Source organism: Engystomops pustulosus, chromosome 10, assembly GCF_040894005.1.
Source record: "Engystomops pustulosus chromosome 10, aEngPut4.maternal, whole genome shotgun sequence".
NCBI classification, from domain to species: Eukaryota; Metazoa; Chordata; class Amphibia; order Anura; family Leptodactylidae; genus Engystomops; species Engystomops pustulosus.
This window is the reverse complement of record NC_092420.1, coordinates 32,375,065-32,396,783: the sequence shown is the minus strand read 5'-3', so window position 1 is coordinate 32,396,783 and position 21,719 is coordinate 32,375,065. Positions and strand designations below refer to the sequence as shown.

At 43.9% G+C, this 21,719-nt stretch overlaps 1 protein-coding gene across 1 annotated transcript in view; it reads left to right on the top strand.

The window, feature by feature from the left end:
* NPTXR (neuronal pentraxin receptor) overlaps positions 1-20,400 on the top strand; it is a 35,792-nt gene extending 15,392 nt beyond the window's left edge. The window contains exons 2-5 of the mRNA XM_072128221.1: positions 4,388-4,619; positions 14,732-14,973; positions 15,674-15,853; positions 16,598-20,400. Coding sequence (XP_071984322.1) covers positions 4,388-4,619; positions 14,732-14,973; positions 15,674-15,853; positions 16,598-16,822 — 879 coding nt within the window. The 3' untranslated portion in view covers positions 16,823-20,400. The remainder of the gene's footprint in view (positions 1-4,387; positions 4,620-14,731; positions 14,974-15,673; positions 15,854-16,597) is intronic.
* Positions 20,401-21,719: the final 1,319 nt, after the last annotated feature.

Sequence of the window (21,719 nt, the reverse complement as noted above, 5' to 3'; positions counted from 1 at the left end):
TGCTATTATTCCCTTCTGGTGATTTATGGAATATTTTATAGCTGTTGATGAAATGTTGTTGTTCCTTGAAGGGATAGGAAGCAATGGTTATAAGAAAATAGTAGCCTTTGGCTGCACTATTTTTCATACAATGTTCACTTATATTACTCCTACATCCACATGGTTATACATGCCACATTATATACTATCAGTATGGTTTTCTCTTAGACATCTTTCCACAAAACATATTTCACTGACTGGTCTTTATCAAGAGATGTTGGGAAAAACAAATGTAAATGCAACATAAATCACATCTATTCCACTTCTATTCTCCTGATGAAGGGGAACCAGATTCCCTTTCAATATTCTTTATATGCGCCCTCATCTTCTCAGACACGCTACAAAATAAATGCAATAACCTTCTTAGGTTGTACAATGGCACTCCGTATTCATATAACTTCTTACTGTTATAGAAATAGGATAGCTATTCCTTCTGAAAGGAGATAAAAATGACATGATATATAGCCTTCATTTAGTATTGTTATATAGAACCCTTTAGTACTTTGTCACCCTAACAGTTAGGCTAAGACTATAAAATCCTTAGTAAGTAATAAATCACTTGCTGCTGGGTTTCACAACATATACCGGCGGATATTATTTGATAAGCTTATTATTAAGCGTTTTACATAGGCCAATGATTAAGGAGGAGCATTTATAAGAACAACTAGTCAATCACTTTCCAGATTGTGTGAAAGGGTCTTAACATTGGAGACTGTTATTAGCAACCAATCAACAGTATAAACTGAGATATAAAAACTCGTGCTGACTGTCATAGTAATATAAACATTCTCGCCTGTTACTTTTACCACTTAGTAAAAAAATACAGTGTCATTATAGAGATGTTTGGGTAATAAGTAAACGGAGTCAAGACACAATGGGGCTCATTTACTAAGGGTCCTCTGAGCGCATTTTGGTCAGGTTTCCCGAGTTGCGCTGCATTTAATCGTTTTTTGGCGCACACAATCGGATTTTGCCGCATCGGCTCTGGCTTTCGCGCAACACAAATCGGGGGGGGGGGGGCGGTTGGTCGGACGATCCGACGGATTCGGACAATGCGCGGGATTTAACATCGCAAGTTGTGTCACAAATCATGCACTCACATACACCAGGAAGAAGAAGGTGAACTCCGGCGGACCTCAGCCGGGAAGCAACACATGCAGGATCTCGGGCGCACAATGTTGGTGAATCGCGCCGGGTTTCATCTTCGTCGGACCGCCCGGATCGGGATCGCGACAGGACCGGGTAAGTTAATGTGCCCCAAGTCGGTTCATGATAGATACCTGCTGCATGCTAGAAAACAGGCTTGAGCACTTGATATGTTGGCCAGATGACCCATAGAAATGAATAGAACTGTGACCCAAGAAATGTTACAATGAATAGAATTTGTGGGAACTGAACAAATAACTCAAGGCTACTGAAGCGATAGTATACAAACCTGAAACAATACAGGTTTTTTTAGAGGAAGGATTTGATATTTTCATTATTTCAACCAGAGAAGTATTTACTAAAGACCTTTCTAAACAGCTTAATCATTCTAGCACATGCTGCTATTGACTCACTTTCAGAATTTGTATAGCTGTTGTGTTCGCAGTGTAGGCAGCACGTACTCGGAAAAGCTTAAGGTCAGAGATGCTTAGCAGAAAATCAATTAATAGAGTTGATGGATAGACATCCAACATTTAAGTAAATGACATCAGCCTTGTTCCTTACTTAGAATTGTTTACCAGTAGACATAAAACAAAAAATCAAGTGGATCAATTTGTTAAAGGGAACATATCACTAGCTGAATGCTTCCCTTATCATGAACACGGTGAAATACTGACAAGACTTCCAGACTCCCTCAAGGAACAGGGGGGGAGATTCAATATGACACATAAATCTTCCCCTACAGTTTCCTGGCTTCTCCGACCCACACACCACTTTGGGCGTGTCAAGGTGGGGAGCAAATGGGGGGCATACAGGTTCATGAATGTCCGGCCCGCTGGACTTACTATAGTCTATACAGGAAAAAAATATCCTGGTCTTAAGTTAGAACCTTCAGAGTTTGCACCCCAACTACTAAGAGGCCAGATTAGTCTAGTAGAGACCAGCCTATTAGTAGATCAAGGTGCTGGAGCACCGGCAGCAGTCCATGTCAAGTAGTCCACATTGATCACAGCTGTTAACATAGTGTCAATAATATGATTGAGTGCTTCATACGGTACTGTGAAAATATATTCCCCTTTGAGATCTTCAAGGCTCCTATCATTGCAGCTTTGGCAAACTGTATGGTTTCCAACACCTAAAGAGGACCTGTCACCTATTCTGAACATCTCTTCTAACTCTACTTTGTCCAAATCCTGTCTCCCCACAACTGACATTGTCCAATGGGTGCTGTCAGCATCACACTATGTAGGGGCACACCATTATGACCAGGGGAATGGTAAAATCTAGGTGTGCCTTAATTTGTAAATTTCTAGGAGCAACAAAGGAATGGTAGAAAAGGAAAAGATGCTCCTAAATTGTTGTTTTATGGGGTAAGACTGACTAAAATAGATATGTCAGTAGTAGTAACTGGTGCCATTTAAACAAAATGTAATACTAAACACAATAAATATGAGGAAACATAATTATTTAAATATGCATTTGCTGATTTAAACATTACAACACAATGGTGACACCAGGTGATCAGTGGGATGTCAAGTCTTGGCCCATTATTGATCTGGTATTGGTGACCGATCCTAAGTAACAGAAGCTTTAAAGGAAATCTACCATCAAAATCCATCGTGATAAACCAGGGACACTTACTCTTAGATTTAGGCACTGTGACGGTGATAATCTTCTTATATTTGTTATCCACGGCCTCCTTCCTTTTAAACTTATGCTAATGATCCAGAGGGGCTCTAGGGGGAACCCCTCTGTACTCTGGCTTTAAAAGCTTTACTCTGTGCAGGAGCACTTCTCTCCTCCCAATGTGTGATGCCATGAGATTACAGCAGGCAGAGGGATGGGGGAGACAGAGAAACAACCTGCAAAGCCTCAGCATGGAGGGGGTCTGGTAAACCCTAACACATAGCCATTCTGCTTTATTAGCATTTAAAAAATGATTTTAGAAGGAAGGCTATGGCTAACATTTAAAAGAAGATTACCACAGTTACAGGGCCTGGATCTATTACTAAATGCCCCTGGTTTATCATGCTTGATTTTGATGGTAGATTTACTTTAATACATGCAATCTTATATGTTTGATATACCAACATCAAGATTTAAATATCAGAACTTAAACTTTAGAATGATAAGGAGTTTTGTGATCATAATGCTTCTACATAAAACATGTCTAATAATAAGTACTGTATTTGTTTATCTTTTCCTAGTGAAAATGTGGCACAGTGATGAGTCTCAAGGTGTAGCCATGATGGGCCTCGTGCCTCACTTTGTGCCTAGCTCTGCCACTCCCACATCAAAATAGGCCTGCAGAGTGAGAAGAGCTCAAAAAGTCCCAAAATCTGTGGTGTACAGGTGTCCAGAATTGTGTATTTTTCATTCTCTATACGTACACCAGAAAAGTCATGTACAATGATATGTAGACATGATAAATCTTCACTAAAGTATCCCGGAAATTAGAAATCTCACAAAAGCATCCAAAGAAATTTACATACACATTTTGCCAATAGTAAGGTGTATGGTGTTATGGGAATTATGCCTTTTTGACCTAGGCACTTCTCATTGTGGGGGGAATCTTAAATAATATAATTTATAGTAATCAGAAAACGAACCAAGTCTATGTATTACTTGGATTATGCAGAAAGAGTATTATTTAGAATATTAAAACATTCCTTATAGTTTAGGACAAAAAAATTTTGATCTTATGTATTGTTGATGTGTAGCCTTCTTTCCTAAATAACTGCTATTACAATGTTGTAATACATAATTATTATTAAAATTCTAATACAGGCAGTCCCCGGGTTACACACAAGATAGGGACTGTAGGTTTGTTCTTAAGTTGAATTTGTATGTAAGTCGAAACTGTATATTTTATCATTGTAGTTTCCGACAATTTTTTTTTTTTGCCCCAGTGACAATTGGAGTTTCAAATTTTTTTGCTGTAATAGGACCAAGAATTATCAATAAAGCTTCATTGCAGACAATTTTAAGCTGATTATTGCAATCTGGGACTATTTTAAAGCATCCAGAGAGCTTCACCAGAGGTCACAGTGGGCAGAGGGGTCTGTCTGTAACTATGGGTTGTCTGTAAGTCGGGTGTCCTTAAGTAGGGGACCGCCTGTAATGTTAAATTATTGACTGTTTATCAGAAATGATACGTTATTCTTTATAAAATTATATCTGTTGTTGCTGCGTCTTTTTGTAGTTGGAAATTCAGCAGCGAGTGCACAATATGACTGCTCCAACCTCCACCTCTCCTACGCCTCTCCATGGACGGGACTCCTTACAGTCTAAATTACTTGAGCTGGAGGCACAACTTCTGGCCAAACTTCTAGAACTGGAAAAAGAGCAGACAACAGCTTCAGGAGAGAGAGACAAACAGGACATAGAGAAGGAGCTGAGTATTTTGCAAAACCGCATTGCAGAGTTGGAACAAGGTGAGATCTATTTGATAGTAAACATTATAAGCAGAATGGTTAATGGATCTGTTTCTGTCTTTTAGATACATAAAATACATAATATCCATAAAATTATGAATTATAAATACACTCTATATAGTGTGGTAAATGACTATTCCAGCTGCAAATGTCTGTTTTTTTAATGAAATATCTACGAAGGTGTATGTGGACCCACTTCCAACAACGACCAATCCTGTGATTTAATGTTAAATTGTGTTTGTTAAGAAGGCCATTGGCTGTTTAGAAAACCCTTGAAAACTCTTGCTCAAGTATGCTAGCACAGCTGAAAACCGTTTGGCTGATTAGAGAAGCTATAAAACTGACCTTCCTTTCAGCTGGTTGAGAATCTGGAGCATCACATTTGTTTGTTCTATAAAACTCTCACAATGGCCAGAAAAAAAGAACTTTGATGTGAAACTCAACAGTCTATTCTTAGAAATGAAGGCCATTCCATGCAACAAATTGCCAAGAAAATATTTAAAAGGAGTTTTCATGGAAAAAAAAGGAAAATTGTCTGGGTGAACCCAAACTTTTGAGCTAGATACAATTTCATTTTGCTAAAATATCCCTTCAATATTACATTTGAGTAATGAGTAGAGATGAGCGAGCACTAAAATGCTCGGGTACTCGTTATTCGAGACGAACTTTTCCCGATGCTCGAGTGCTCGTCTCGAATAACGAGCCCCATTGAAGTCAATGGGAGACTCGAGCATTTTTCAAGGGGACCAAGGCTCTGCACAGGGAAGCTTGGCCAAACACCTGGGAACCTCAGAAAAGGATGGAAACACCACGGAAATGGACAGGAAACAGCAGGGGCAGCATGCATGGATGCCTCTGAGGCTGCTTAATCGCACCATTATGCCAAAATTATGGGCAACAGCATGGCCATGACAGAGTGACAGAATGAAGCTAGATAGAATCTAAAACATCCAATAATTGACCCTGACACTATAGGGGACTTCATGCAGAGGCAGCGGCAGCAGCGGCAGGCTAGAGAGTGGCATGGCGACATACCCTAAATGGACTCAGGCTTCAAACCAATGGGTGGCAGAGAGGAACCAAAGGAGGTGAGCAAGAAGCGCTCAAATAATATCGGTACATGATAAAAGTTTGCCAGTATATTTTGTGGATTACACAGCAGGGTGGCGACAAAGTTAACATGGAAGCCATGAAAACAACCCAAAATTCTGCCTGACACAGCTCGTTTGATAAGGGGACCATGTATGGAGGCAGTGAACTAGTAGTAGATTAAAGGTGCTGCAGTTAAAACTATGTTAGTTGGATCTTGGCATGGAGCTGGCGCTCCGCTGCCAGGCGAGCTTTCGCCAATCCAAGCCCCTGTCTCTAGGCTACTCCCCAAACAGCACTTCTAAGAACCTTTTGTATAAGATCAAGTGTAGTAGCGTTCTTATAAGTTTGGGATATGGCGGGTGAGGGGAATGGAAACAGATGCGCAAGAAGCGCATGATGCGCATGGAGCTGGCGCTCCGCTGCCAGGTGAGCTTTCGCCAATCCAAGCCCCTGTCTCTAGGCTACTCCCCAAACAGCACTTCTAAGAACCTTTTGTATAAGATCAAGTGTAGTAGCGTTCTTATAAGTTTGGGATATGGCGGGTGAGGGGAATGTAAACAGATGCGCAAGAAGCGCTAAAATAATATCGGTAAATGATAAAAGTTTGCCAGTATATTTTGTGGATTACACAGCAGGGTGGCGACAAAGTTAACAAGTTTGATGTGGAATGCCCTGTAATAGCTCTTGGGCGGTGTGCCTTTTATCGCCTAGGCTCAGCAGTTTGAGCACCGCCTGCTGTCGCTTAGCGACGGCACTGCTGCTGTGCCTAGAGCTACCGACTGATGGCGCCATGGCCACGGATGGTAATTCGGAGGAGGAGGAGGTATACTAGGCCTTTGAGACCTGGACCGAGGTAGGCCCCGCAATTCTCTGCGTCGGCAGTATATGACTAGCCCCCGGGTCAGACTCGGTCCCAGCCTGCACCAAGTTAAGTGTAGTAGCGTTCTTATAAGTTTGGGATATGGCGGTTGAGGGGAATGTAAACAGATGCGCAAGAAGCGCATGATGCGCATGGAGCTGGCGCTCCGCTGCCAGGCGAGCTTTCGCCAATCCAAGCCCCTGTCTCTAGGCTACTCCCCAAACAGCACTTCTAAGAACCTTTTGTATAAGATCAAGTGTAGTAGCGTTCTTATAAGTTTAGGATATGGCGGGTGAGGGGAATGTAAACAGATGCGCAAGAAGCGCTGAAATAATATTGGTAAATGATAAAAGTTTGCCAGTATATTTTGTGGATAACACAGCAGGGTGGCGACAAAGTTAACAACTTTGATGTGGAATCCATGAAAACAACCCAAATTTCTGCCTGACACACCTCGTTTGATAAGGGGACGATGTATGGAGGCAGCTATATGGACGACTTTTGGAGGTAGCAATGGAGACAACGTGTGGAGGCTGCTATGGAGACAATTTAATTTGGATAGTGCCTGTATGTGGCAGTCCAAAAAAGTTTTCAAACCAGAGGAGCAGGTAGGTGGCCCTCCAGAAAAATGAAATAGATTGAGTGCCTGTATGTGGCAGTCCAAAAAAGTTTTCAAACCAGAGGAGCAGGTAGGTGGCCCTCCAGAAAAATTGAATAGATTGAGTGCCTGTATGTGGCAGTCCAAAAAAGTTTTCAAACCAGAGGAGCAGGTAGGTGGCCCTCCAGAAAAATTTAATAGATTGAGTGCCTGTATGTGGCAGTCCAAAAAACTTTTCAAACCAGAGGAGCAGGTAGGTGGCCCTCCAGTAAAATGGAATAGATTGAGTGCCTGTATGTGGCAGTCCAAAAAAGTTTTCAAACCAGAGGAGCAGGTAGGTGGCCCACCAGAAAAATTGAATAGATTGAGTGCCTGTATGTGGCACTCCCAAAAATTGTTTAAAACAGAGGACCGGGTCGGTGGCCCTCCAGAAAAATTAAATGCATAAAGTACTATAGCTAGAGCCAGTGGGCCCTGTCAAAAAATAGCCAGTTTCCTCTGCTTTACTGTACAAAGAGGAGGAGAAGGAGGAAAATGAGGAGGAGGAGGAGTGGATAAATTATTCAGGTTGAGCTTCCTTCACCTGGTGGAGATTGGAAATTATGAGAAATCCAGGCTTTATTCATCTTAATAAGCGTCAGCCTGTCAGCGCTGTCAGTCGACAGGCGTGTACGCTTATCGGTGATGATGCCACCAGCTGCACTGAAAACCCGCTCGGACAAGACGCTAGCGGCAGGGCAGGCAAGAACCTCCAAGGCGTACAGCGCCAGTTCGTGCCACATGTCCAGCTTTGAAACCCAGTAGTTGTAGGGAGCTGTGTGATCATTTAGGACGATGGTATGGTCAGCTACGTACTCCCTCACCATCTTTCTGTAAAGATCAGCCCTACTCTGCCGAGACTGGGGACAGGTGACAGTGTCTTGCTGGGGTGACATAAAGCTGGCAAAAGCCTTGTAAAGCGTACCCTTGCCAGTGCTGGACAAGCTGCCTGCTCGCCTACTCTCCCTCGCTACTTGTCCCGCAGAACTACGCACTCTGCCGCTAGCGCTGTCAGAAGGGAAATACTGTTTCAGCTTGTGCACCAGGGCCTGCTGGTATTCATGCATTCTCACACTCCTTTCCTCTCCAGGGATGAGAGTGGAAAGATTTTGCTTGTACCGTGGGTCCAGGAGAGTGAACACCCAGTAATCGGTGCTGGAATAAATTCTTTGAACGCGAGGGTCACGGGATAGGCAGCCTAGCATGAAATCTGCCATATGCGCCAGAGTACCAACGCGTAAGAATTCACTCCCCTCACTGGCCTGACTGTCCATTTCCTCCTCCTCCAACTCCTCCAACTCCTCTTCTTCTGCCCATACACGCTGAACAGTGAAGGACTCAACAATGGTCCCCTCTTGTGTCTCGCCAACATTCTCCTCCTCTTCCTCCTCATCCTCCTCCACCTCCACCTCCTCCGATATGCGCTGAGAAACAGACCTAAGGGTGCTTTGCCTATCAACAAGGGAATCTTCTTCCCCCGTCTCTTGTGACAAGCGCAAAGCTTCCGACTTCATGCTGATCAGAGAGTTTTTCAACAGGCCAAGCAGCGGGATGGTGAGGCTGATGATGGCGGCATCGCCACTGACCATCTGTGTTGACTCCTCAAAGTTACTCAGCACCTGACAGATATCAGACATCCACGTCCACTCCTCATTGTAGACTTGAGGAAGCTGACTGACCTGACTACCAGTTCTGGTGGAAGTTGACATCTGGCAGTCTACAATCGCTCGGCGCTGCTGGTAAACTCTGGATAACATGGTCAGTGTTGAATTCCACCTCGTGGGCACGTCGCACAACAGTCGGTGAGCGGGCAGTTGGAGGCGGCGCTGCGCTGCCCTGAGAGTGGCAGCATCTGTGCTGGACTTCCTGAAATGCGCACAGATGCGGCGCACCTTCGTGAGCAAATCAGACAGATTGGGGTATGTCTTGAGGAAACGCTGAACTATCAGATTTAACACATGGGCCAGGCATGGCACATGTGTCAGTCTGCCGAGTTGCAGAGCCGCCACCAGGTTACGGCCGTTGTCACACACAACCATGCCTGGCTTCAGGTTCAGCGGTGCCAGCCACAGATCAGTCTGCGCCGTGATGCCCTGTAATAGTTCTTGGGCGGTGTGCCTTTTATCGCCTAGGCTCAGCAGTTTGAGCACCGCCTGCTGTCGCTTAGCGACGGCACTGCTGCTGTGCCTAGAGCTACCGACTGATGGCGCCATGCCCACGGATGGTAGTTCGGAGGAGGAGGTGGAGGAAGGGTGGGAGGAGGAGGAGGCATAGTAGGCCTGAAACACCTGGACCGAGGTAGGCCCCGCAATCCTTGGCGTCGGCAGTATATGACCAGCCGCAGGGTCAGACTCAGTCCCAGCCTCCACCAAGTTAACCCAATGTGCCGTCAGCGATATATAGTGGCCCTGCCCGGCAGCACTCGTCCACGTGTCCGTGGTCAGGTGGACCTTGTCAGAAACGGCGTTGGTCAGGGCACGGATGATGTTGTCTGACACGTGCTGGTGCAGGGCTGGGACGGCACATCGGGAAAAGTAGTGGCGGCTGGGGATCGAATACCGAGGGGCGGCCACCGCCATGAGGTTGCGAAAGGCCTCGGTCTCTACTAGCCTATAGGGCAGCATCTCCAGGCTGAGCAATCTGGAGATGTGGACAATAAGGGCTTGGGCGTGCGGGTGGGTTGCACTATATTTGCGTTTCCGCTCCAGCGTCTGGGGTATGGAGAGCTGAACGCTGGTGGATGCTGTGGAGGATCGTGGAGGCGACGATGGGGTTTTTGTGCCAGGGTCCTGGGCAGGGGGCTGACTAGCAGCTGAAACAGGGGAAGGAGCAGTGGTGTGCACGGCCGGAGGTGAACGGGCTTGGTGCCACTGAGTGGGGTGTTTAGCATTCATATGCCTGCGCATACTGGTGGTAGTTAAGCTAGTAGTGGTGGAACCCCTGCTGATCCTGGTTTGGCAAAGGTTGCACACCACAGTCCGTCGGTCATCCGGTGTTTCCTTAAAGAACCTCCAGACTTCTGAAACTCTAGCCCTCGCCGCGGGAGCCCTCGCCACGGGAGCTTCACTACGTGACACATTTGGCGCTGATGCACCTGCTCTGGCCCTGCCTCTCCGTCTGGCCCCACCACTGCCTCTTCCAACCTGTTCTGGTCGAGGACTCTCCTCCGTCTCAGAAGCACTGTGTTCACCCGGCCTATCAACCCAGCTTGGGTCTGTCACCTCATCATCCTCCGATCCCTCAGTCTGCTCCCCCCTCGGACTTCCTGCCCTGACAACAACTTCCCCACTGTCTGACAACCGTGTCTCCTCATCGTCGGACACCTCTTTACACACTTCTTCCACTACGTCAAGAAGGTCATCATCACCCACAGACTGCGACTGGTGGAAAACCTGGGCATCGGAAAATTGCTCAGCAGCAACCGGACAAGTGGTTTGTGACTGTGGGAAGGGTCCAGAAAACAGTTCCTCAGAGTATGCCGGTTCAAATGCCAAATTTTCCTGGGAGGGGGCAGACTGGGGGGGAGGAGGCTGAGGTGCAGGAGCTGGAGGAGTGCCGATTTCGGTGACATGGGTGGACTGCGTGGAAGACTGACTGGTGGACAAATTGCTCGAAGCATTGTCGGCAATCCACGACATCACCTGTTCGCACTGTTCTGGCCTCAACAGTGCTCTACCACGAGTCCCAGTAACTTCAGACATGAACCTAGGGAGTGTAGCTCTGCGGCGTTCCCCTGCTCCCTCATAAGCAGGTGGTGTCTCACCCCGCCCAGGACCACGGCCTCTGACCCCTGCAGTAGTTGGACGCCCACGTCCCTGCCCTCGTCCTCTACCCCTAGCCCTCGGGTTAAACATTTTGAAAATGAGAGTTATAACTTTAATTTTTTTTTAACTTTTTTTTGTGTTTTTTGTGTTTTTTAGTTTTTAAAACCAAACGATGCTATCCTATTGCTATGGCTATTTTCTAGCCAAGTATGAAAGCACACTGCTATGCCAGATGAGATGACGCTGAGTTATGAAAAAAATAAACGTAAAATAAAAAAGGAAATGGCAGACTGTGCCTAATTGAAATACAACCCCGGGCCCTAATAAATTTTCCCACTTCGGTCTTTGCGATGGATATGTGCGTCACTAAGCGCAAAACACAGCGGTCGCAAGTCTCACTCCAAATTGCTCACAATTTGCTAGTAGATGCACTGCAGCAAGGACAGCCACAAGCAGATCAACCAGAAATCAAATATATATAACGCTACTGTAGGCGTAAGTAAGAAGTTTGGATTCTCCTATGGCTATTTTCTAGCCAAGTATGAAAGCACACTACTATGCCAGATGAGATGACGCTGAGTTATGAAAAAAATAAACGTAAAATAAAAAAGGAAATGGCAGACTGTGCCTAATTGAAATACAACCCCGGGCCCTAATAAATTTTCCCACTTCGGTCTTTGCGATGGATATGTGCGTCACTAAGCGCAAAACACAGCGGTCGCAAGTCTCACTCCAAATTGCTCACAATTTGCTAGTAGATGCACTGCAGCAAGGACAGCCACAAGCAGATCAACCAGAAATCAAATATATATAACGCTACTGTAGGCGTAAGTAAGAAGTTTGGATTCTCCTATGGCTATTTTCTAGCCAAGTATGAAAGCACACTACTATGCCAGATGAGATGACGCTGAGTTATGAAAAAAATAAACGTAAAATAAAAAAGGAAATGGCAGACTGTGCCTAATTGAAATACAACCCCGGGCCCTAATAAATTTTCCCACTTCGGTCTTTGCGATGGATATGTGCGTCACTAAGCGCAAAACACAGCGGTCGCAAGTCTCACTCCAAATTGCTCACAATTTGCTAGTAGATGCACTGCAGCAAGGACAGCCACCAGCAGATCAACCAGAAATCAAATATATATAACGCTACTGTAGGCGTAAGTAAGCCGTTTGGATTCTCCTATGGCTATTTTCTAGCCAAGTATGAAAGCACACTACTATGCAAGATGAGATGACACTGAGTTATTAAAAAAATAAACGTAAAATAAAAAGAAACTGGCAGACTGTGCCTAATTGAAATCAAACCCCTAATTAATTTTTCCCACTTTGGTGTTTGAGGTGGATATGTGTGTCACTAAGAGCTAAACACAACGGTAGCAAGTCCCCCTGCAAATTCCTCACAATATGGTACTAGCTGCACTACTAGTGCCAGCAAGCCCAGCCACAAGCAAATAAAAAAAAAAAATGTATATCGTTATTGTAGCCCTAAGAAGGGCTGTTGGGTTCTTGTAGAATCACTCCTGCCTAACACTATTCTAATAGAACACCCTATCGCTTTCCCTAACCAGCAGCAGCTCTCTCCCTAGCGGCATCCAGACACAGAATGATCCGAGCAGCGCGGGCAGCGGCTAGTCTATCCCAGGGTCACCTGATCTGGCCAGCCAACCACTGCTATCGACGTGTAAGGGTACCACGTCATGCTGGGTGGAGTGCAGAGTCTCCTGGCTTGTGATTGGCTCTGTTTCTGGCCGCCAAAAAGCAAAACGGCGGGAGCTGCCATTTTCTCGAGCGGGCGAAGTATTCGTCCGAGCAACGAGCAGTTACGAGTACGCTAATGCTCGATCGAGCATCAAGCTCGGACGAGTATGTTCGCTCATCTCTAGTAATGAGCTTTATTTACGACCTATTATTGTCTTTTGTTGTGCAAATATTATTTTTCTTAACTAATTCCAACTACCAGACTTCATAAGTAGATCAAAGGTAATTAGGTCAATAAGGAATACAGAGAAATACATTATCTAAATCCACTATAAGGCTTCTTCCACACTTGCGTTGCACATTTTGCATCAGAGTGCAATCAGTTTTCAGTCAGAGTTTGGACTCAGGACTGAGCTCTATCTTTTCTATGGCAATTGATGCGTGAAAAGCGCATTGCACTTGCATTGCACTTGCAAGTGTCTCAGAGTGCGATGCGTTTTTGATGCATCTCCATAGACTTGTATGGTGTGTTTTTAAACTCACCTTTCCGGCGACCCCTGTATATCTTCTGTGCGATCTGTCCGGCAGCAGCGGCAGGCTATATACACTGGGGCAGGGGCTGGCAGGCTATATACACTGGGGCAGGGGCTGGCTGGCTATATACACTGGAGCAGGGGCTGGCTGGCTATATACACAGGGGCTGGCTGGCTATATACTGGGGGGGGGCTGTGACCAATGCATTTCCCACCCTCGGCTTATACCCGAGTCAATAGGTTTTCCCAGTATTTTGTGGTAAAATTAGGGGCCTCGGCTTATACTCGGGTCGGCTTATACTCGAGTATATACGGTAGTTGGGAAGTGATTGTTTGGCTAAGAATAGCCAGGTTTACACAAAGTTAAATATATGTCTGTGAAACAAAATATATGATGCAAAAACAACTAAATTTACACTGAGAATATCAAGGACATTCATTAAGTTTTTTAGGAAAATAGAATATGTCCTGTTAGGGAACAGGAAAAATTAAATGGCCCATATACAGGCGGTCCCCTACTTAAGAACACCCGACTTACAGACGACCCCTAGTTACAAACGGACCTCTGGATGTTGGTTATTTTCTGTACTTTAGCCCTAGCCTCTGATAAACAGCTATAACAGATATCAAAGGCGTCTGCAGTTAAGCTTTATTGTTAATCCTGGTTCTGATGACAATCCAACATTTTTAAAATCCAATTATCACAAAGACCAAAAAAAGTTTGCCTAGAGCTGAAATTATGAAATATACAGTTCCAACTTGCATACAAATTCAACTTAAGAACAAACCTACAGAACCTATCCTGTACGTAACCCAGGGACTGCCTGTATATTAAAACTAGTGCACTTTACATTCGTTTTCTTTGCACTTTCTTTGTGCAAGTTATCTAATGTTACATGCTCTTAAAGGGGTTGTCCGAGATTGGAAAAAAAAACCTTGCTGGCCGGGAATGCCACCCCCCGCAGCCATCTCTCTGGTCCATGCCCCGTGTAAACAAACAGGGGCACGGAAGTCGAGCTGCGTTCGGTTTCCGGCTAGTCTAGGTGGCCACCCGTCCCTATTCCCAGCGCTGTATATGTGGGATGGTTAAGCGTGGCCCACATTGAAAATGCCACAGCATCCAGTAAAGTGAAAAATCTGGAATTTTATACACCTGAGCATTACATCTGCAACCCTTGATGAATCTTGCTTAACAAAGATGTATGGAGAATCAAAATGTTGCAGATCCTTGGGTGCTTTTTCACTTTAGTGGGTGCTGTGGCATTTTCATATTTATTCTGTATATCTATATACTATATATATACAGGTATATTAATATGTGATTATATGATTGTATAATATGTATACTGTTTAAAGGGGGAGGGGGGCCCAATTCAGAAATCTGCTATGGGTCCCAGCCTCTCAAAGTTTGCCCCTGTTTAAAAATATTACCTCAATATCACATTTCAGAAAACTAATTTAGCACTTTTACTAACCAAGTCTTTCTGCAAACATATTGATTTACCTATGGTTTATGACGACTTGCAGGTCATCCCGGATACCATCCAGAGAACTTCAAGCTTAGTTTTTCGGTTCGTACTAACTACATGTATGGTCGGATGAAGAAAACTTTACCAGAACTTTATGCCTTTACTATGTGCTTGTGGCTGAAATCTAAAACAACATCAGGGTCTGGGACTCCTTTTTCTTATTCTGTCAATGGCCAACCTAACGAGATTGTCCTCCTTGAGTGGGGTCATAATCCAATGGAACTACTCATCAATGATAAGGTGAGAGATTTTGGGTTCTGGGCAATCACAGCAGGATCAGTGACACCTTGTGGGCCCCTTGAGCCGTGTGGGCCCAGTATGCGTCTGCACCAACTGTACCACCCCCTGGCAGAGAACTGTTTTATTCTGCACTGGTCTAGAAGCCAACACATTAATTCATCTCCCATATTGTATCTACTTTTCAAAACATTTTTTTAGAAATAATTAGCCCAGCATGTCTCAAAGTGAATAATACATTTTCTGGTAATTATGTGACTTATCTGTTAGCTGCTGTGTACTTTCAGCTAGTGGGTGGAAACTTAGCTGCTGTGAATTTCTGCTCCTTCTCCCCTTGCATTGAGCTAGAAAGCTTCTGTCCATCTTACTAGCAAGATGAGATTCAGGAGAAAATTTGGTGTGAAAATCAGATAAGGAAGAAAGCCCTGATAAGATCCATTACGATGATTCTTGCAATCGCTTGTACTACTGGTTAATGCAGTTTGTTGAATTAACAATTTACAACTGTATAGCAAGATGTCAGTAATGACAATTGTATTTCTAAATATAATAACATTTATTGTAATGTAATTTCTCATAGAATTTATATCTTCCCAATCAGAGATTTCAGATTGAATGTCAGTGTATGTGTGACATAGTTCATGTATTTGCTCATACAATGACCACATTTGTTAAAAAGTAAAATTTTATGTTCCCTTTGCAGGTTGCTCAACTGCCAATCAGCCTTAAAGATGGGATGTGGCATCATATATGTGTGGTCTGGACCACACGGGATGGAATGTGGACAGCCTTCCAAGATGGAAAAAAGAAAGGGTCAAAGGATAACCTATCTGCCTGGCACCCAATCAAGCCCAATGGTGTTATCATCTTTGGGCAGGAACAGGTAGGAATTGGTTGCTAATCTACCACATCACTAATCTTCTTAGAATATATTCATGATTTATTTTGCAGTATATCCACATTATGGGGCACAAATTTCTAAGGGTGGTGCACCAGTTTTCTGTCGGACTGCATGTTCTTTTAAGTGCAAACTGCTTGCACAGGTATTTAAGAAGTGTCCGCACCACATGTGTGCCGCACGTGTCCCTTTTGTGGCGCAGCGGCACTAGGCAACACAAATTGGGAGACGTTTCTGTGCTCAGTCGGACCGTGCTCCACATTTAACATGCAAAGTCCAACAGAATTGTGTTGCATGGCCCCATGTTAAAGGTGCAAAAAAAAGTGGGGCACTCTGTTGGAGCAGTGCAGGAGGCGTCAGATTCATGAAGAACATGCGCCAGAAATCCTGAATCTGGTGTCCTCTGCACACTACACAGGCGAATTGTATTTAGTGCAGTTTGCACTGCTGATAGTAAATGTGCCCCTCTATGTTTAAACTAATTTCTGATGTATACATGTGATTCCTTAGATCAAGTACACCAACATATGCTTTATTCCTGCATCTCATTGTTTGGCCTAGAAAGTACTGCGTGTTCTGTGGGTTTGTCCATCACCTACAGAAATTCTTCACTTTTGCCCTCATATATTTTATAATGTGCTTTGCTGCCTCTTTTATAATTTTTAGAAACATTAACCATTAAAGAATAAGCCCATGGAGTGTACTAAATAAAGGTTACTTTCTTTGCAGGATGCTGTAGGAGGACGTTTTGATGCTACACAGGCATTTGTAGGAGAGGTGGCACAATTCAATATGTGGGATCGTGTTCTGACTGTCAGTGAAATAGAGGGAATTGCCAACTGCACAATGCCATTGTCCGGTAACCTCATCCAGTGGGATGACCGTCAGGTCGATGTTTTCGGCGGAGCTACAAAGAGTCCATTTGAGAGCTGCGAAGAGCGTTTGGGTCACTGAAAATTTTACCAGCATTCACATTTACTATCCCCTTTAATTCCCCCCAGTTTCACCACTGCAGGATTTCACAGCTATCCCAAAACAGCACCAGCTTGTGTAATTCATCACAAGAAAAATACAAAACCTGTGTCTGTGTTATTTTTCAGGTTTTGGAATGAATTGGCTTTATCAGTTACTATATTTTGAGATATGTACACATTTTATGTCAGGGGAACCTGTGGTTATGTAGTTAGTACTATATGGAAAAGTTAAGCACAACAGTGATATACATGTATAAGTGTTACAATTGAAAGAAATGCATTTGAACAAATGTTAACATTTTGTAAACTTTTATATCACCTCACATATAGGGGAACTCATACAACCACATATAACATCCTTTATGTATAACAAAACCTTAAGGGCTACATGATAACGTCCACTTGAATGCCCAACCTATTACTGCACAAAGACCACCAACTATTGGGTATGTCTACACAGTACACACAGTAAAGCAGGTATGTCCTGGGACCTCCTCAGCAACTTACCGGCATCCTCTTTAATAATATTCATCCAGTATTTACAACCCTGGCACAGGTACCAAGTTTGCACATTTTTTCATTCTAGATCAAGAATGCAGGGTCACCAAGGTGACACTAAATTTTTTAGCTCTTTCTCTTTGGATTGGGCACTGCATACAAAATGTAGTAAGACAGATTTAGTATATAACAGTTATACATGTATTCTCCATTACTTTGCAGCATTGGAGAAACAAATTTGATAGCACAAGAACCTAAAGGGAACGTGTTATGCTAAACATTTTGTCTGTTCTGCAGGCAGCAGGTGGTAGATCAGGGAAAGCTTTCACACAATAATACATTGATTTTGTGGACCAAGAATATGAATTATTGGTGAATTATTGCTCTGAACCTCTGCTCATTCTAGGTTTAGGCGGTCCTAACATACATTAGAAAAATCATAGGTGTAGAACAATAAATGACTGTCTGCAGAATGGACTAGATTTTAAATATAATACGTTTAAAGGACGTCTACCATCAGGGTGAAGGACTGTAAACCAAGTACACTGACATACTGGTGTGTGCCCCCTCTGGCAGGATCTGCTGTTCTTTTAGCTTCTTATGCATGGATTTTACACAAAAAGGATTATAAAATTATGAAAGTGAGCCTGAGGCTCATTTACATAATTTTTAAAACCTTTTTTTCTTAAAAACAACGGCATAAAAAACTTAAAGAAAAGTGGATCCTGCCTGCACACACCAGTATGTCAGTGTACTTGGTTTACAATCCTTGATCCTGGTGGTAAATTTCCTTTAAGGAAGCACAACAAATTTCTAAGTAAATTTAACTGCTAAAAATTGTTCTTCTCCAGTTAAAATGTATTTAAATTGGAAAAAAAGCTGTTTTTGGGGGGCCTCACAATCCACATATAAGAAGGACATTGAATTTAGATTATTGTATGTCAGTTAGGGACATTGTACTTTAAGCATTACACACACATTAGTTTAGTGTTGTCTGGACCCACTAATTTTGGGGTGACTTGTTGACCATTTAATGTACCTAGGGCATCCTAATTCTTTCCCAATATCAGACATCATGATAGAGAAAAGTATGACAGATGGGTTTTAACTTGCCCAATCTGTGAAACTATAGGTCAATCATCACTGACATGTGAATGTTAAGGGTTGCAGGTTCATAGCAGCAGGTGAGCCACAGCCATGGGCCCAGGGCTGAAAGAATATTATAGCCCCTACAAGTCTGGAATTCACTTCCTACATATGGCACTAGAATCCAGCTTCTTGGGGAGCAGAGAAGGGGGGTCATTTACTAAGGGCCCGAATTGCGTTTTTCCGACGGGTTATCTGAATATTTCCGATTTGCACCGACGGAAATTGGGAGGCGGGTCCGATAGAAAACCGGACGGATTCGGAAAAAAACGCTGCATTTAAAAAAAAGTGTCGCTTCACACACACTTACCTGCACCCAGCGTAGGACGGTGAACTTCAGTGAACTCCGACGGAATTCAGCGCAGCAGCAACACCTAGTGGACATCGGGCGCACTACCTTAGTGAATCGCCGGAAGAAACGAATCCTCCACAGAGAATGCGCCGCTGGATCGCGAATGGACCGGGTAACTAAATATCTTCATAGGTCCTGAAATGTATTGAGAGCAGGTACAGAGGTACAAGGATTTCATGGGTGAAGGCCCTTCTCAGTATAAAACATGGTGGGTGGTTTGGGTGGCCATGGGCCCTATAGAAGGTTTGAGCCCCGAGCTACTGCCCCATCTGCCTATATTATAATCCACTACTGACTACAGGTTGGAGACCACTGCACTACACACTTGTGATTCTTAGCTCAATTATATAAAGCCATCTTTTACTTACGCCTTAGTGTCAGCTATAGATAGTGGAAATAAAAGTCACTGTGAAAAAGCTATATGGTATATTTATATTATAAAAATGAATATTTATATATCCTGGGGTATTTTGGAAACAAAATGAATAAATACTATACTTTTTATTTTTTAAGATTGTTCATATGAGATTTAAAAATGTAACATCCCTCTAAATCCTTCATCACTAAGTAGGACAGTCCTAATCTTTGGGCCTCAGAAGTGGTGACACTAGAGGGAGAGGGGGGAGTGATCAGAGGTACGCTCTATGCTCTAAATCAAATCCAATTCAATGACAAGCTTTATCACCTAATTCATGGCATAGACAGTAAATGTCTGATGACTGCTTTGTGAGAACCACTGCTGAAATATAATTCTATTGTACTAAGGCCGAATTCACACACGGTGCTCTGGAGAGGAGGAGGGGTCGTCCCTCCCCTCTCCATAGAAATGCACAGTGTACAGCCATGCACACGGGAAAAGATAGGACATGTCCTATCTTTTCCCATGTAGGGAGTGGTACAGTGCCACGCGTTTTCGGCACCGTATTGCTCCGTGCGCCATCAATGGGGCAAGCTTATGGCCATACATACCCCCCCCCCCCATACGTTTGTGTAAATGCCGCCTAACAGAGATCTTGCAAAAGTGAAAATAAAGGTCACCCAGTATGTTCACTACAGCTTCTCTCCCACAGGAGACTTGATGACCTTGATTTTGAGATTTTATGGAGTCACCAGTTTACAGACATTTAAGGCCAGTCATGTTGATGGGTAATAAGGGCTTTTTTGTGTGTGTGGGGGGGGGGTTCCTTTACGTATAACATTCTGGGGTCCGTCTTCTTGCAATTCCTGTGGTTCACTACAATCACTACTTTGACACACTGTGACATCAGATATCACTGCCATGTAGCTCCATTCCTGCTCCCCCCCCCCCTCACTTACTTTGTATGCATTATTATAGCCTTAAGGCTTTTCTCTTATATTTTCTTTTTATTGAACAAATAGCTGTCTGTCTGTTGTTTGCTTTTTTCTGCTGCTTTTCCTTCTTTCAATTTCAGGTGTCTCATACAATTCTCCCCGCTATAACGTCACCTGGCTTGCTCTTTTGGTACATTTGTGAACTGAATTGTGTTTCTTTTGTAAAAATATCAGTGTTGGAATTAAAGATGGAGTTGTGTTTACATTTACATGGACTCGAGGATGAGCGACTCTTTCTTTGGCGCTTTTCGAAAATGCACTAAATGTAATTTATCAAAAGCTAAGATAAGCCAAGCGGTTGTTACTAAGTCAAATACAATTATTGGATACAAATATGCTCATGAAAAGGACATAGTTGTGCCTTTATACAAATGACTTGTTAGACAGGAAATATTTCTAATTTGCTGTTGGTACATTTCTTCTTACTCCATGTCTGAAGTGAGGAGTTTTAATAATAACAGCTGTGGTGTCTCTACGATTTAAGTAGATTGTTGTTAGGTTCCAGGGGTAATGGACCCACTCGACCACCGCGGACGATTACCAGAGCCAGAGCCCACCAGGTCGTTCCACAGGTGCAACTCTGTCCGTGGTGGCAGCCAAGGCGAGGTACACAGACGTTAGGCAGAATCGTAGTCAGGGACAGGCAGGAGGTCAGGACGGGCAGCACGGTATCAGAGTCGGGGACATAGCAACAAGTGAAGGCAGGCGAAACAGGATCAAAATCAAACACGGAAACGGGGTCACAACGGAAAAACAAACAGGCACTAAGCAAGGGTACAGGCTTTTTCAACTGCATAGAGCCCGAAGATCCGGCAGGGAATGCTGGAAGTGGCCATCTATTAACTACAAATCCTGGAATGGCCAGCACCAGTTAGCGGTGCGCTGCCCCTTTAAATCTTTGCAAGCCGGCTTACGCGCATCCTAGAAGTCGGGGACATGCGGACACAGCCGCCGGACAGCAACGGGGACTGGTAAGTGGCTGGCAGGTGGAGAGGGGCACAAGTGAGCCTGCGACCCGCGATATGGGTCTTGGGAGCACCTGTGACAATTGCATTATGGCACTGAGGCTTATTAGTGGAAGGGACCCTGTTTACCATTAGTTGCCTGGAGCCACGACTAGAGGGAGATCAATGTAAAGATCTTATGCACTGAGCTCCCACTAGTGGGGACTGAAGGAAATCAGTTTTATCACTGCATAGAGGAGAATAATGTATTTATACCAGTTGTTGGTTGTTCATCAATCCAAAAATATGATTTTTAGAATGGGTGGCGTTTTAAAAAAGCATGTGGTGTGAGGTTCTTATTGAAACAATCCTAGACTTCATTAAAACATAATATGGGAGCTACACTTTTATATGGAGCACCACACAGTGAAAAATCTAACTGACAGAGAAGCCGAGAACAACATTTCACTGTTTCCTCCTACACTCTACTTGAATTCCTCCCTATTTGGTCAAGCATTCAACAGTTAAGGTAATGAGTGCAGAGTAGGAGGAGCTTCTTAAAGACAAACTAACAGCACTGAGAG